Below are 17,686 nucleotides of genomic sequence, written 5' to 3'. Positions count from 1 at the left end.
CTGCGTGATCCCCATATCCCTTGATTCCCCTAGAGTCCAAAAATCTATCTAACTCAGCCTTGAATATACTCAACAACTCAGCATCCACAACCCTTTCAGGTAGAGAACTGCAAAGATTCACAACCCTCTGAGTGAATAAATTCCTCCTCGTCTCAAATTTTTTGAGGATGTAACTGGTAAAATAGATAAGGGAGAACCAGTGGATGCGGTGTATTTGGACTTTCAGAAGGCTTTCGATAAGGTCCTGCATAAGAGATTAGTGTGTAAAGTTAAAGCACATGGGACTGGGGGTAAGGAACTGTCTTGGATAGAGAACTGGTTGGCAGACAGGAAGCAAAGAGTTGGAATAAACGGGTCTTTTTCCAAGTGGCAGGCAGTGACTAGTGGGGTACCGCAGGGATCGGTGCTAGGACCCCAGCTATTCACAATATATATAAATGATCTAGACGAGGGAACTAGATGTAATATCTCCAAGTTTGCAGACGACACAAAGCTGGGTGGGCGTGTGTGCTGTGAGGAGGATGCAGAGAAACTCCAGTACGATTTGGACAGGTTGGGTGATTGGGCGGATGCATGGCAGATGCAGTATAATGTGGATAAATGCGAGGTTATCCACTTTGGTGGCAAAAACAGGAAGGATTATTATCTGAACGGCAATAGATTGGGAGAAGGGGAAGTGCAATGAGACCTGGGTGTCTTTGTGCACTAGTCGCTGAAGGTAAGCATACAGGTGCAGCAGGCGGTTAAGAAGGCAAATGGTATGTTGGCCTTCATAGCGAGAGGATTTGAGTACAGGAGCAAGGATGTCTTGCTGCAGTTGTACAGGGCCTTGGTGAGACCACACCTTGAGTACTGTGTGCAGTTTTGGTAGCCTTATCTGAGGCAGGATGTTTTTGCCATGGGGAGAGTGCAGCGAAGATTCACCAGACTGATGCCTGGGATGGCAGGAATGACGTATGAGGAGAGATTGGGTCGATTAGGCTTATATTCGCTAGAGTTTAGAAGAATGAGAGGGTATCTCATTGAAACTTATAAAATTCTAACAGGATTAGACAGACTAGATGCAGGAAGGATGTTCCCGATGGCGGGGGAGTCCAGAACCAGGGGTCACAGTCTAAGGATAAGGGGTAAGCCATTTAGGCCTGAGATGAGGAGGAATTTCTTCACCCAGAGAGTGGTGAACCTGTAGAATTCTCTGCCACACAGGACAGTTGAGGCCAATTCATTAAATATATTCAAGAAGGAGTTGGATATATTTCTTGAGGCTAAAGGGATCAAGGGATATGGGGAGAAAGCAGGGACAGGGTACTGAATTTGGATGATCAGCCATGATCTCATTAAATGGCGGAGCGGGCTCAAGGGGCTGAATGGCCTATTCCTGCTCCTATCTTCTATGTTTCTGTATCTCAATCTTAAATGGATGACCCCTTATTCATAGACTATGCCCCTAGTTTTAGACTCTCCAGCCAAGGGAAACAACCTCTCAGCATCTACCCTGCAAAGTCCCCTCAAAATCTTATATGTTTCAATGAGATCACCTCTCATTCTTCTAAACTCCAGAGAGTATAGGCCCAATCTACTCAATCTTTCCTCATAGGACAACCCTCTCATCCCAGGGATCAATCTAGTGAACCTTCATTGCATCGCCTCTAAGGCAAGTATGTCCTTTCTCAGATAAGGAGTCCAAAACTGCACAGTACTCCAGGTGTGGTCTCACCAGAGCCCTGTACAATTGTAGTAAGACTTCCTTACTCTTGTACTCCAACCACCTTGCAATAAAGGCCAACATGCCATTTGCCCTCCTAATTGCTTGCTGTAGCTGCATGCTAACTTTGTGTTTCCTGTACGAGGACACCTAAATCTCTCTGAACACCAACATTTAATAGTTTCTCACCATTTAAAAAATATTCCATTTTTCTATTCTTCCTACCAAAGTGAATAATCTCACATTTTACTCCACCTTATTGCCCACTCACTTAACCTGTCTATATCACTTTGCAGGTTCTTTGTGTCCTCCTCACAGCTTACTTTCCCACCTAGCTTTGTAACTTCTTCTGTCGCCTTGGCCATCGAAGTCCTCATCTGACTCCTCTGCAGCAACCTCACCCTCCGCCAAGCTCGCACCTGCGCTATCCTTTACCACCAGCCCTGGCTCCTGCGCACTTGTACCTGGTGTCTCAACATGTGCAGATCCCTCCTCTATCCTAGCCTGTAAAATATGCACAGTGTCAGTGTTTGAGCTGGTGGCTGCGAGTGTAATATCGAGTGACGGTGTCTCTTCATCTTTACTGTCTTCTTCCTCTTCCTCCTCTGACAGGGAAGGTTCCAATTCTTGGGTATCTGAAATTAAAAAGGAACAAGGGTTTGGTTGTGGTGAGGGGAGAGAAGAAAGTAAGAAGTCTGTGCTTACATCATCTGCAGGTTGTGAGTCGGAAGAGGTTGTGGGATGAGGGAGAAGTGGGAAGAGAGGAGGATTATGTATGCAGATACCCTCATCACCGATCCCCCTAGCATCGCCAGTGGCCACGGCCTCAGCGATACCCCTTCCCATGATGGCCAGCACTGTCTCCTCCATGGAAGTTAAACATGCAGGTACGCTTGCTCTCCTCCAGTTCTTTCTTGCTGCCTCCTGTTGTGCACCACGTTCTCCTGCAAGAAAGAGGGAAATGTGTCAGTGAGTGTCCTGCAATATGTTTGCGTGATGTGGCTGTCATGGATGAGTATCTGTGAGTGCGAGGCTTGCAACCTTGCTAAGCTTGTGAGGGTGAGGTAAAGCATATGAATTGAAGGGTTGAGTACCGATTGATAGAAATTGTTGGTAGTTGGGTGATGGGGGTGTAGTGAATTGATCAGTGGATGAAGCTAGTGGTGCAGTTGGTAGGATATACCATTTGTGAACTGAACCCACTCACCCTGTCAACTCGTGTCAGATCATTAAACTTCTTCCTGCACAGCATCTATGATCTTGGAGCTACACTCCTGGCAGTGGCCTCCGCTGCTACTTCTTCCCACTGCCTCCTGAACATATGTCTTGGAGGGCCTCCTGCGGATACAGGACATCTCTCCTTCTCTCCACTCTTACACCAAGACCTCCAGTGCATTGTCAGAAAACCTTGCTGCACGTTTTCTTGCATGTTCAGCCGTTCCTCAAAGTATCACAGCACAGATTCACTTTTCAAAGGACTCCCACCACTTCGTGAAGCCACAATGTACCTCCCCTTTAAGAGGTGCAAGCTGCCTTTAAGTAGCGCTAGCCACTTGCAATATAGGGCCCCCTGCTGATGCGTGCAGCCAATGAACAGCCGAGTAGCGCTGGCTGCATGCAGCGATCATTTAAAACAGCAAGTAGCACAAATTTAACATGCTGCCAGCATCGCAATGAACGAGCATGGGATAATCGCTTACCACGATCTCCACACCCGCTTTTGGGGGTTATCCAATTTAACGTCCCTAAATCTTTTAAGAACAAATGAAATAATGTTTGTACTTCTCTACCTGCCTATGACACTTACATCAAGCAACTGCGAGGGCAGAGGAGGCTACCCACTTTATTTCCCACCTGATTTTCTGGCTTTGCTGTAATTGATTAAGTAATCTGAAACAATATCATATGATGGTCAAATTGATGAATCAGAGCACTGCATTGCAGAATTGATTTAAGGCAAGGAAAGACAAGTACGTAACTGCTAATCAAGAGGTTGGGGATCAAAGTAACTACTTACCTTGGGATGTTCGGACCACGTGCAGGCCTTGAAGGGATCTGCGGGGGACATCCAAATAAGTCAGCATTGCTAGGATTACAGCTTGAAGAGAGAGTGCCTGGGCGGGACGGGATGGAAGGGGCACCTGCTAAAGAACATGTTGGTGGAATGGATGAGGTAGGGCCTCGTCCAGATGCTCTGCCTGGTGGATGACCAGATATGGGTTGCCAGCGTTGAGTTGTAGGACTAGGAGGCGGAGTTCTGCAATAAATTATGTTCTATTTAGAGTTGTTACTCCTCCATCATATCAAGATAACTGTCATTTAAAACATAAATATCTCTCGTTTCTTTATACTAGCTTGTATTACATTTGAAAATGATAACAAGGCAAATTGGAGAGGCAAGCGAGTAAGAACTTTGTCCATTCACCTCTGGGATACCGGATTTGAATCCAGATTGATGGAACAAAAGTTTCCTCCTTGACAGTTACAACAGTCCTAAGTGAAGAGTTTAGGCAGTCTCTCAACAATTCCTTGTGGCAATGGGCCCCACAACACAAAACTAAATCGACAGTCTCATTCGTAAAGACCATAAGGATGGGAAACAGCACATTGATACAAGTGCAATTGGGAATTCTCCTCTTGAGGTTAAAGCCCAGTGCTGAGGTACAGTACAGGGAACTTTAGTCCTCAGCTGGTCTATGCTTTACCTCACTGAAGAGTGACTGATGTGGACACTAGACTGGAAAAGATTGGAAAAATATTTAATTCCCCAGCACTAATGTCTGTCATTTTGAGGGTAACAAAAAAAACTCACCAAATAAGATTTAAAAAATGTAATGCTTTAAAAGCCACCTTCAAGTGTATTTTTGTGGCCTTTAAATATAGTATCAACTATATACATCAGTGGAATAATGCCTTTTTAAAACCAAAATGGCACAGAGAAAAAAATCAGGGAGTGATTTATATGATCTAGATTTTATAGTAAAATACTTTCTTTGTTTGGAGTTTCCTTATGTATTGTAGTCTTACTACTTAGTTGAAAAAAAACTGCAGAAAGTCATTGCAGAGAAAAACAGATGGTGACTAAAATATTTAGAGATTATTTATGGTACAAAAAGCAGTTTGGATAGTATAAGAGTGACAAGATTCTACTTAGGGGAGGGAAGTGTCACGGTATTGAGCCAGGATTTCCACTGAACCAAAAGTGAACAACAACACTTTAGATACTGAATATTTATATTTCAATGGTCTTTGCTGAACAAACACAAGAATGGAAACATTTGCTCCCATAAAATGTTTAGGATATCTTTCAAAGGACATTGATATGTTGTGCAGGATTAAGAGAAGCTTGATTCTGAAACCTAGGACTTCCAAGTTAAAGAGCAAGATTCATGGAATTAAAATAGTTTTTATTTGACTAAAGCAGTTTGAGGGAAAACATTATCCATGTTTTTAAAATTGTGGTTATTTGACATGAACTGTGAGCATAGAACTAGAACGCGAGTGTACGAATTAAGCCTCAGGGAATACTGAAAATTAGAAGGAATACCCCTTCCCCTACAGAGTTTTGGACATTTAGAATTGATCCCAACTAAAACAACTAATGCTGTGCCAACTGACACCTTTAAAAAAGGTGCTGGATGCATATACAGGTATTGTTAGGATCAGGATTGAGTGTTATAAGAATAAATACAAGTGATGAAATACTGTGTAGAATGCGACAGTTACTGAACTTCTAGGATCAAGGATGTAGATGTAAAGTTAGAAAGTATTCTAGAGTTTTGTTTGATTTACCTTAAGTGGGAAGGGGAGATTTTTTGAGAATCATTCCTGAAGCGACTCAATGGGTTTGGATGAGTCCATTGTGATGAATCAGAAATCTGTCTTCTATTAAAAATAGAAGACTTTATATGTGTAATATTTCATTATAGGAATTTATGGCTGTGCTCATTCAATTTGCTAACTGCTCTGACTGAGAGCTCAGTTGGAATATATACATCTGCAGCTCAAAGTTATGTAAATAGGATGATATTGAGTTCCTTCCAAACAGGGAGAGAAATACTAAGATTGTCAACCCATGGCTGGAAGGATGGTTAGAAGAGAGGGTTTCACATTCCTGGGATACTGGAACCACTTTTAGGGCCAGGGAAGGCTCTACAAATGGGATGACCTTCACCTAAACCAGAGAGGTAGCCATTTCGTTGTGGAAAGGGTACAGGAAACTTTTATCCGGCACCGACGGGACCGACGTGGTGCCGGTTCATCAAAAATTCCGGATAACTGAAAGCTATAGTAAAAGATACGGAGAGCTGACAGCTCCGTATAAAGCAACAAACCCTGTTGCTTAGCAACAAGTGCAGAACAATGGCCACAAGTTCCCAGCGTCTCTGTAGCTTAGCAACAGCTGTAGCCACACCCTTGCACAGCAACAGATCGATGAAGGCAAGTACAATATGAAGTAAAACTTACCTGAAACTACTCCTGAATTTTGCCGGTTAACTGAGATTTCCGGTTATTTAGGTGCCGGTAAATCGAAAGTTTCCTGTACATAGGGCATTGAGGAAAGATTCAAACTAGTTATGGGGATGGAAAGGCAAAATCCAAACAAGAAGTCAAAAAGTGTGAGAAAAAGACCAGCAGGGCATATGGACAGGATGGGGACATAAGAAATAGGAGCAGGAATAGGCCACTTGGCCCCTCGAGCCTGCTCTGCCATTCAATAACATCATGGCTGACCTTGGGCTCCTACCCAAATAAGAGTTCCATACACAAACTCATGTAGCATAAGAAATAAAACATGTGAGTTAGAAGCACAAATTCGGGTCCACAACACAAAAGTTTTTTTTTTTTTAAACTGGCAATACCAAATCTGTAAGTGCAGTAGGGGTTACTTCTGAGGTTGAGGTGAAGACATATGTTGGGGCTGAGTCGAGGCATCTTAGTTCTAACTATGGGAATTTGAAATCATGAATATAACCATTAAATTATTCTTCTATGAAACAGACAAGTAAATATATAAATAAAATTCCCAAAAGAATAAAAGATAGAATAGATGACAAATACATATGAAGCTGTCACTTAAAAAGTCACTTCTGCATTCGTACCTGCGTCCTGAATGTAGCCAGGAATCATCCACGGGAGGTGGCAAAGGAACAGTTATCGTATTAGTATTGATATCGCCAATAATATTCAGTGCTTCACTGATAGTATTGTACATGCGAAGTGTTTCATCACGGCGTTGGGCCTGTTCAGGCGACTCTTCCATTAAGGTGTTTTGGTCCTCTGAGGAGTACAGTTTTGCTAAAAGCTCTGCGTTGATAAAGTCCTTAGTCTATGGAACATAATTAAAACAATTGCATAAATATATTGCTAAATGCTAGTTCATGATAAAGAATGTATTGTGTCAAAGCTCCATGAGTTTAGAAGATACAGGAAACTTTGGTTTATCCGGAGGTTGTATGTCCGGAAACCTCGATTTAACGCCAGAAATCAGCAGCCGTTTTGGTTAGGTTTTTCTTCTCCTAGCATTTTTTTAACAGTCAGGCTCTGGAAAGCATCTCTGTAGCTTAGCAACAGCTTCAGAGACGCTTCCAAGGTACGGGCCGAGTGTTTACAAGCTGTTGCTAAGCAACAGTGTTTGTTGTCAGATACGGAGATGAAAACCTCCGTATCCTTCAACATTAGCGCTGGTCTATCCGGAAGTTTTGATAGATCGGCAGCAGCTCGGTCCTGTTGGTGCCGGATATCGCGAAGTTTCCTGTAATGGAAAAGTTCAATTAATTTATCTGACACTGAATCAAATATCAGCATTTTGCTATTTTGTCAAGCACTGTTGCTGGAAAGGAATCAGCATTGACATTCAATGGATTAAAAAAGACAATAGATCATTTGTTGCACAAATGTCCTTGCCATCTGTACTTTAAGGTTTAGTATTTTGATTAAAATTTTAAAGACAAAAATTAGCTTTGAATTCAGCTACTTTCTGTAAACAACTTTTGCTAATTCTTAGTCAGTCTACTAGATGTAATGTAACAAATGTGTCTGCTTTGTAAGCTCAACTGCTGTTGCCCAACATGAGGTTAAATTGACACAGCATTAAGGAGGTTCGCTGCCCAGACTGTCTCACCTTCCCTGAACAATAGTTTGAAGTAGGCTGAGGCAATGGATAATGTGGAGATCAGCTTTTAATTTTAAGGTTGGCTTTGGCCATCAGGAAAATCTTTGTGGTTAGTGGCGTCGTAATGAATGAGACAGAACAAACTTGCAACATACAAATATGACGGCTTCCTTTTATGGATAATCCTGTTAACTCCTTTATGCCTTTGTTGGCACTTACTGATACATTTTAAATCTTGTTCATGAATAGAAGCATACTCTAACTTGAATAAATTCTATACTGCCTGTTGTGTCTGTGTGTTGATAGAGACACTGAAGACAGGAGTTGGTTTGATAGGTGTTTACTAAACAAAGTCTGGAGGGGAACTAACGGATACAACACAATATACAGGCTTATATCGCCCGAGTGGCCATTACCGGCATTACAGTACACATGGGGCTCTTAAAGGCACATACACTACAATTCCTCCCCTTTTAGCTAACCAGTACATAATATTTTAAGTAATTATTAATTACATGTTATAAGAAAAATAATATACATTGCTGCAGTTAATTAATTATAAGTCAGTCTTTCTGGAGGCTTCCTGACTCGGTCCGGATAACGCCTCGGTGGTGTAGTAGTTTCTGGTGGTGTAGTAGGTTCTTTTGGCAAGGCTGATTCGGCTTGAATGCCAGTGTCGGGTTCATCGGGTTCCAGTATCACCGGATCGGAGGTAGATATGGGTATCTCTACTTCATCGTTAGGCGTATAGAGTTGTGGTGTAGGTTGTCCCTTTTCGGATGACTCTATGATTTGGTCAGCATGGCGCCTTATTATGCTTTCTCCAATGTCCATGGTATACATCAGCGGTCCTAGTCGTGTGCAGATAGTTCCAGGCTGCCATTTCTCGGTACGGTAGTCCCGGGCCAAAACTTGTTGACCTATCTGGAAGGTTCTAGTTGGCCTTTCATTCATGCCTTGAAATTGCCGGTTCTCCACGTCCCATCTGATGTTGGGCTTGATCAAATCCAGCCAGCATCTTAGGCTTCTATTGAAGAACATCATGGCGGGAGTTTGGTTTGTAACCATATGTGTTGCATTCCTGTATGCAAACAAGAAGTTATCCACCTTGTGCTGAAGTTTTATGTCTTCATTACCCATGGCCTTTATGGCCTTCTTGAAGGTCTGGACAAACCTTTCAGCCAATCCATTGGTGGCGGGATGGTATGGGGCGGACATGTAGTGCTTTACCCCATTGTTTTTTAAGAACTTTCTGAATTCTTCGGACACAAATTGCGGTCCATTATCAGAACAGATCTGTTCCGGCAGCCCATTCCTGGCAAATATGGTCCTTAATACTGTGATGGTTTTTTCCGTGGTGGTGGAGGACATCTTTATTACCTCCGGCCACTTGGAGTGTGCATCAACCGCGATTAAGAACATTGAGTCCATAAATGGACCAGCAAAGTCAATGTGTACCCTTTGCCAGGGAGATGAGGGCCATTCCCATGGATGTAGAGGGGCTTGGGGTGGAGCGTTTTGGACCTTCTGGCATCCTAGGCAGCTCTTGGTCATTTCTTCTATGTCCCTATCGATACCTGGCCACCATACAAACGCTCTGGCTAGGTTCTTCATTTTCACTCCACCCAGATGCCCCTCGTGAAGCTCCTTTAGCACTTTATCCTGGAGTTTGGGTGGAATCACCACTCTGGATCCACACATCAAGGTTCCTCGGCATACTGACAACTGTTCTCTTCTTTGCGAGAATGCTGGCAACAGTGGTTCGCCATGTGCTGGCCATCCCTTCACCGTTAAGTCGTAGACTCGTGAGAGAGTCGGGTCATTTCTCGTTTCCTTTTCAATGGCAGAATTTGTTACTGGTAGACATTCCACTATGGTTGAGTGGAACATCTCCACTGGGTCTATTGTAGGTGTCTCTTCTACCATTGGCAACGGTAGGCGCGATAAACCGTCAGCATTCCCATGCTGTTTTGATCCTTTGTATTCTATGTTGTATTGGTGTGCCCCTAGAAAAAGGGACCACCTCTGTAGCCTTTGCGCTGTCATAATGGGAACACCCTTTTTAGGGTTGAATATGGAGATGAGGGGTTGATGGTCAGTCAACAAGGTAAATTTTTGTCCGTGTAGGTAATGGTTGAATTTCTTCACTCCCCATACCAGGCTGAGTGCTTCCCTGTCGATTTGGGCATAGTTACACTCAGCTGAGTTCAATGAGCGTGACGCAAAAGCTATTGGCCGTTCCGAGCCATCAGGGAATTTATGCGATAATACTGCTCCTATGCCGTAAGGGGATGCATCGCACGCTAGTCTGATTGGCAGTGATGGGTTGTAATGAGCCAAAACTTCTTTGGACGTGATTAAGTCTTTGCATTTATGGAAGGCACGTTTACAGTCTTCGCTCCATTTCCAAATTACTCCTGTTTGTAGCAGTTCATTAAGAGGGTGTAGAAGAGTTGATAAGTTCGGTAAAAATTTATGATAGTAATTTATTAATCCCAGGAACGACCTTAATTGTGAAACATTTTCAGGTGCTGGGGCTTTTATGACTGCTTCAATGTTTTCAGGTGACTTATGCAACCCTTCCTTATTAATTATGTGGCCACAATATGATATTTGATTTTGGAAAAATTCGCACTTGGGGCGATTTGCTCGTAGGACCCGTTCTCTCAGCTTAGTGAGCACCTGCTCCAAATTGGCATGGTGCTCGTTGTCGTTTTCTCCTGTTACAAGGATGTCGTCTAGGTAGCATTGAGTCCCCGGAATCCCTTGGAGGACTTGCTCCATAGCTCTTTGCCAGATAGCTGGAGCGGATGCTACTCCGAAAACCAGTCGATTGTACTGGTACAGACCTTTGTGTGTATTTATCGTGAGATATTTTTTAGAGGCCTCTTCAACCTCCATCTGTAGATATGCCTGTGCCAAGTCAATTTTGGTGAAACGTTTCCCTCCGGATAGTGAGGCGAAAATATCTTCTATCCTCGGAAGAGGATACTGTACCGTGTGAAGGACCGGGTTTACAGTCACCTTGAAGTCTCCACAGATGCAAATTTTTCTCTGTTCTTCAGATTTATCATTATTCAATGCTTTCTTCATGACTGGAACAATGGGTGTTGCCCACTCGCTCCAATCTATTTTGGATAATACGCCTGCATTTTCCAAATTCTCCAGCTCTGCCTCGACTGCTGGACGAATTGCGTATGGCACCGGTCTTGCTTTAAAAAACTTGGGAATTGCTGCATCTTCCACTTTTATTGAGGCGGTGATGCCTTTCAAGGTTCCTAGTTTCTCTTGAAACACTTCTTTGGCGTTGGCCAAGATGTTTTTTAATCGTTCAGGTATGACGTCATCATCGTTTTTTTTCTTACTGGTCACCGTCAGTGCCTGAATGGAGTGCCAGTCTAAACGTATTTTCCTGATCCATTCACGTCCCAACAGCGGTGGGCCACCATCTTGTAGAATGTATAAATACAACTTTTGTATTTCCTTGCCGTTGTATACAACAGGCACCCTTATTTTTCCTTTGGGGTATACTTTCTGCCCCGTATATGTTTTCAAGATAATGGATGTGTCTTTTAAAGGTATATGCGGAAATAGCCGCTCGTAATCCCGTCGATTTATGACGGTCAGAGCTGATCCTGTATCTAGCTCCATTTTAACTGGGGACCCTGCTATCGTGAGGGTAACCCAAATGGTCTGGTAATCATCTTTGGCAAGTACATTATGTAATTTGAGACAGCTTAGTCTCTTGTTGTCGGAGTCGCTATCGCTCTTCTGGTCTTCGGAGCTACTGTCCGTCATCATTTGTACCTTTCTGCACTTTTCTTTATTGATTTTTTTTCCCCTGTCTGTGGATTTATTTTGTCCAGATCGGCATACCCGTGCAATGTGTCCAATCTTTCCGCATTGCCTGCATGCTTTGTCCTTGAACCAGCAGTCTCTCTGGTCATGGGTGGATCTGCCGCAGCGATAACATCTCTCGAAATCCTGTGTCATTTCATGGGTGCCGAAGTCCTGTGTCTTTTGTTGTATCTCTGCAGCTCCTCTTGCGGCTGCTTCGTATGATACAGCCATACTGAAAGCCTTGTCCAGTGTTAAATCCTTTTCAGAAAGCAGCCTTTTCTGTGTTCCTTCACTTAAGAGACCGCAGACGAATTTGTCTCGAAGATAATCTGCTAGTCCTGCCCCGAATTGGCAGTGTTTTGATAGCTTTCTTAATTCGGTGAGGTAATCAGCGTTACTTTCATTCTTGTGTTGATTTCTCTTGAAGAATTTGAATCGTTCCGCTGTCATCAGCGGTGTTGGGTTTAAGTGCTCCTGTAGGGTATCAACAATTTCTTTAAAATTCTTGTCCTTTGGTTTGGCTGGAGTGATTAAATTTCGTAACAGCCCGTATGTCTTTGCGCCCATTAGATTTAGCAGTACTGAAGCTTTTTTTTCATCTTCTATTCCATTTGCAGTGCAATATACCTCCACTCTTTCCACATATGTGGTCCAATCCTCTATCTCGTTATCAAAAGCATCAATATTGCCAGACTTAGGCATCTTAGAAAAGATATGGCGCTTCCTGCGCTTTTCTGCAGAAAAGATATGGCGCTTCCTGCGCTTTCCCGCCGCTGCTGCCGATGACAACGCTGTTTCCCGCGGTTTCCGTTATTTTTATTTATTTATTTATTTACAGTTGGAGACTCGTTCCCGCCGGACTTTCTCTCTAGGTCTGAACGCCGACCTGCTTGCAGCGCCGGCCGTCTCCCGAGTGCTCCCTCCCCGTCTGTTACTGCTTGCCTCCGCTTTCGCTGCTTGGCCCAGCTGTAGAGCCAGCCGCTGGAGCCCCAGCCTGACGTCCAGGAAGGATTAGCGCAGTACCTGCCACCAGCTTGGCCAGCTGGTGAAACCACAGCTTCTTTCACTTTCTTGATTTTTCTGGACGCCAGAGGAATCGATGTCCTTGAGGTGCTGCTGAATTGCAGGTAAGTCCGTTTCCACTTCGTCGCCACTGTTGTGTCTGTGTGTTGATAGAGACACTGAAGACAGGAGTTGGTTTGATAGGTGTTTACTAAACAAAGTCTGGAGGGGAACTAACGGATACAACACAATATACAGGCTTATATAGCCCGAGTGGCCATTACCGGCATTACAGTACACATGGGGCTCTTAAAGGCACATACACTACACTGCCAATAATACTACTTTTACTTTAGAATATTACAAATATTTGACACAGTGCGGAACTCAAATAATCATTTCCATTTGCTCTCAGTATGCTTTTTCCTGAGTTCACTGCCCTCCTTTCCTCCCTAAATCTTGCCCTCTATATAAACTCGCCTACCCATAGTCACGGCCACCCCCTTGATCTCACCGTTTCACGTGGCCTCGCTACTCCATCGTAACTATCAGATAAGGTGATCTCTGATCATTTCCTTGTCGCGCTCTCTACCCACATTCCCCGTTCCCCTCCCAACCTCACTTCTGTCTACCCTGGGGAAAAAACTCTCGCTCAAGACACTTTCAAATTCTCAACTATCTTAGCCTTTGGCCCACAATTCATCATGACATTTCTGCAGCTACCGATCTGCTAAATCATACCCTTTCCTCCATCTTTGATGTTCTTGTCCCCATTAAAACCATTACTCTCTCTCACCCTAGTTGTTCCCCCTGGTATACCCCTCATCTCCACTCCCTTAAGTCCAAGGGACGCAGGTCTGAACGTCTATGGCGAACAATTGGTTTAACCAGCCATCGCCAGATCTGGCTGGACCATATAAAGCATTATCGGGTCATGCTCTCCACTCCTAAACCTGCTCACTATTCAAAGATCATCTTGGAATGCAAAAGATAACCCCCGGCTTCTCTTCACCACAAACCGTCTTCTTAAACCACCCTCCCCTGCCTCCTCCATCCTCAACTCCAACAAGTGCGAAGAGCTCATGGACTTTCACAAAGATCGAGACCATCCGCTTAGCTGCCGCTTCCCTCCCTTCCCCTTGCCCACCGGGCCAAACTTCCTCTAATGTTCCCTGCTGTCCTAGATCTAAACTCACATCTTTCTCTAGATTCTATTCCATCTCCTGCCTTGCTCTCTCTGAGCTCATGCTGTCCATGAGACCTACCTCTTGCTCCCTCAACCCTATTCCGACCAAACTGTTGACCACCCAACTTCCCTTCCTGGCCCCCATGTTAGCTGATATTTTTAACGGTTCCCTCTCCTCAGGTATTGTCCCCCCTCCCCTTCACATCTGCCATCATCACCCCTCTCCTAAAAAAAAACACCCTTAACCCCTCTGTCTTTGCAAACTACCGCCCCATCTCCAACCTTCCTTTCCTCTCCAAAGTCCTTGAACGTGTTGTCGCCTCCCAAATCCATGCCCATCTTTCCCGCAATTCCATGTTTGAATCCCTCCAATCAGGTTTCCGCCCCCACCACAGTACTGAAACAGCCCTTATCAAAGTCACAAATGACATCCTATGTGACTGTGGTAAACTGACCGACCTCCTTTCTTCCACCCTACATAAACTTGTGCTCATCCAAAACTCTGCTGCCCGTATCTTAACTCGCACCAAGTTTTGTTCACCTATCACCCCTGTGCTTGCTGACCTACATTGGCTTCCAGTCTGACAACGCCTCAATTTAAAAATCCTCATCCTTGTTTTCAAATCCCTCCATGGCCTTGCCCCTCCCTAGCTCTGTAACCTCCTCCAGCCCTACAAGCCTTCAAGATCTCTGCACTCCTCCAATTATGGCTTCTCACACACCCCGATTTTAATTACTCCACCATCAGCAGCCATACTTTCAGTTGCCTTGGCCCTAAGCTCTGGAATTCCTTCCTTAAATCCCTCCACCTCTCTTTCCTCCTTTAAGGTGCTCCTTAAAACCTACCTCTTTGACCAAGCTTTTGGTCATCTGTCCTGATATCTCCTTCTATGGCTCGGTGCCAAAAATGTTTTTATTGATAACGCCCTTATTAAGCGCCTTGGGACATTTTGCTATGTTAAAGATGCTATATAAATGCAAGTACTTGTTGGTGTTGAGAACAATTGAATTTTTAAACAAAAAAAGTGTTTTTTCCAATGAATCACCTTTTGACTTGTTGCTAATTGAGCCAAGCATTTTGAAATTGTGGCACACAGCTACTTAATCACATGTTGAAATAAATTAAATTGTAAAACACAATGCAGGTTTGTCTTAATCTTTAGACTGATGGCAAGTCCAGGAAATTCCAGACTAAGAAAAAAAATCAGTTGGCCCAGGGTAAAGCTTTCAGCTTTTGTACCAGGATATGTAGCACAGTAATAATGTTGCTTGTTCAGCAGCAACTTTATTCCTGTAATATTAGCCCCACACCATTAAAATGAACATTATAAATAATAAAAATTCAATGGGAGAAAAAAGAAAGGCAAGACAAGCAGAAGTCTCTTCATTTTTATTTGAATCTGAAGTATGCATTTTAGTAACAATAATTGGGGAGCCTGCAGTTTTTACCCCGAGCCTCCAACGTTCCATTATTCATTCTGCAGGTGACATCCAAATCTGCCAACCAAGGCTCAGGACATTAAATATTGGCCTGGTTGTCTTCGGTCCCTGCCACAAACTCCGTTCCCTAGCCACCAGCTCCATCCCTCTCCCTGGCAACTGTCTTAGGTTGAACCAGATTGTTCGCAACCTTGGTGTCATATTTGACCCGGAGATGTGCTTCCGACCACATATCTGCTCCATCACTAAAATCGCTTATTTCCATCTCCGTAACATTGCCCAACTCTGCCCTTGCCTCAGCTCATATGCTGCTGAAACCTCATCCATGCCTTTATTACTTCTAGACTTAACTATTTGAACCAACTCCTGGCCGGCCTCCCATCTTCCACCCTCCATAAGCTTAAGCTCATCCAAATCTCTGCTGCCCATATCCTAACTCGCACCAAGTCCTGTTCACCCATCACCCCTGTGCTCACTGACCTATATTGGCTCCTGGTTAAGCAATGCCTTGATTTTAAAATTCTCATCCTGGTTTTCAAATCTCTCCATGGCCTCGCCCCTCCCTATCTCTGCAACATCTTCCAGCCCTACAACCCTCTGAGATATCTGCGTTCCTCCAATTCTGGCCTCTTGCGCATTCCCGATTTTAATCGCTACACCATTGGCACCCATATCTTCAGCTGCCTGGGCCCTAAGCTCTGGAATTCCCTCCCTAAACCTCTCCGCCTCTCTACCTCTCTTTCCTCCTTTAAGACGCTTCTTAAAACCTATCTCTTTGAACAAGCTTTTGGGTCTACATTTTCAAACCTATTTCAAATGCTATATTTGCTTGACTTAAAAAGTTTACACTCTGATTAAAACAATAAAATGGCAGCCAGTCAATGATGAGAATATTTAAAAAAAAGTAAAAACAGGTATGGTACTTTAAACAGGGAGCCTGGAGTGCAGGATTCATATTACTAGGGTCCTAAGAGTGTGTGGATAAAGTAGTAATCTCTTTGATTTCTACTTTTACAGCTTTAGCTCAACCAGTTGGGTTGTAGATTTATAAGCAGCAAAATCAATTCAAACAGGAATGAAAGTATTCGTAAATGAGGTAACCTTGTTGAGTGTAGGGGATGTTCAGGAGATCAGAGAAATGGCAGTGAGATGTGTGGTGGCAATATATCTCAATGTTAAATAGCAACAAGAGCGTATATTTAAAATTTAAGCAATGGATTATTCAACTGTTTATTTGTTTCACCTCACAAGTAGATAGAGAAAGCAACATTTCCTTTGAAGGGTCAAATAAAATGGATATTTCTAAGTGAGGGATGAGGAAGTAAAATACAAAAAAGGAGACGACTTTGGCGATGGTCTAGAGGACCATATGTACTGCCAAATTCATAGCAGCCTCATGTTAATCAAATTGCTCTGGAGAGGTCCACCAAACAGATTTATGATTAGTTAATAGTAATTGATATGGATAAATGCAAAGTGGTGCAACAACATTTAGTTTTCATCTCAAAAGGAGAATGATAAAGGATAAATAGGGCTGATAATACAACCTTAAACTAGTAAGACGGGGGAGGGTTCTGGTGAAAATAACATATGTCTGAAGATAAAAGAAATAGGAGATGAGAGTAAAAGTCAGACCAAGGTAAAGGATAAGGGTAACAAACGGTCAGGGAACAAATACTGTTATAAAACAGAAGTATTAAAGGACTGTTAAAAATAAAGTAAAAGAAACAACTATTAAAGATGAATTGAACTGCCTGTACAGCAATGTACACAGCATCCAAAATAAAACAGGGGAACTGGAGGCAATAATCCGTAGAGAGGAACCGGATGTAGTAGGAATACTAAAACATGGCTACATGAAGAACAGGGCTGGCAACTAAATACTGCAGGTTAGGACATAATCAGAAAGGATGGGGAAAAAGAGGGGGTAGCTGCACTAATTAGAGATAACATAATGGCAGTAGGAAAAGGGGACATAACGAACAGAAGGATAGAAACAAAATCGATATGGATTGAAATAAAAGATAAGGGATCAATCATGCTAGTAGGGGTATACTACAGACTATCTAATCATGGAAAGGAGGTGGAGGTAAAAATATGTAAGCAAATATGTGAAATGAGTAAAGGACATACAATAATAATCATTGTAGATTTTAACTACACCCAAATAAACTGGTAAGAAGAGGTAGTGAAAGGGGTACAGAGAATGGAGTTTTTACAATGTGTGCAGGACTCTTTTCCTACCCAGTATGTAAAAGCCCAACAAGAGAGAGAACACTGCTGGATCTAATAATGGGAAATGAACCAGAACAGATAAGAGCAGTAACATAGAAACATAGAAGATAGGAGCAGGAGTAGGCCATTTGGCCCCTCGAGCCTGCTCCGCCATTCAATGCGA

The 17,686-nt window shown here is 43.3% G+C and overlaps 1 protein-coding gene across 1 annotated transcript in view; it reads right to left on the bottom strand.

Moving 5' to 3' along the window:
• dnm3a (dynamin 3a) overlaps positions 1 to 17,686 on the bottom strand; it is a 452,439-nt gene that overhangs the window by 30,774 nt on the left and 403,979 nt on the right. Inside the window, exons 18-19 of the mRNA XM_085978004.1 lie at positions 6,808 to 7,034; positions 3,723 to 3,962 (exon numbers count right to left, since the gene is read on the bottom strand). Of these exons, the coding sequence (XP_085834130.1) occupies positions 3,723 to 3,962; positions 6,808 to 7,034 (467 nt within the window). The remainder of the gene's footprint in view (positions 1 to 3,722; positions 3,963 to 6,807; positions 7,035 to 17,686) is intronic.

This window comes from Somniosus microcephalus, chromosome 3 (genome assembly GCF_052327205.1).
Source record: "Somniosus microcephalus isolate GS21.2 chromosome 3, FLI_Smic_1.0, whole genome shotgun sequence".
NCBI lineage: Eukaryota > Metazoa > Chordata > Chondrichthyes > Squaliformes > Somniosidae > Somniosus > Somniosus microcephalus.
This window is presented reverse-complemented; position numbering and strand designations above follow the sequence as displayed.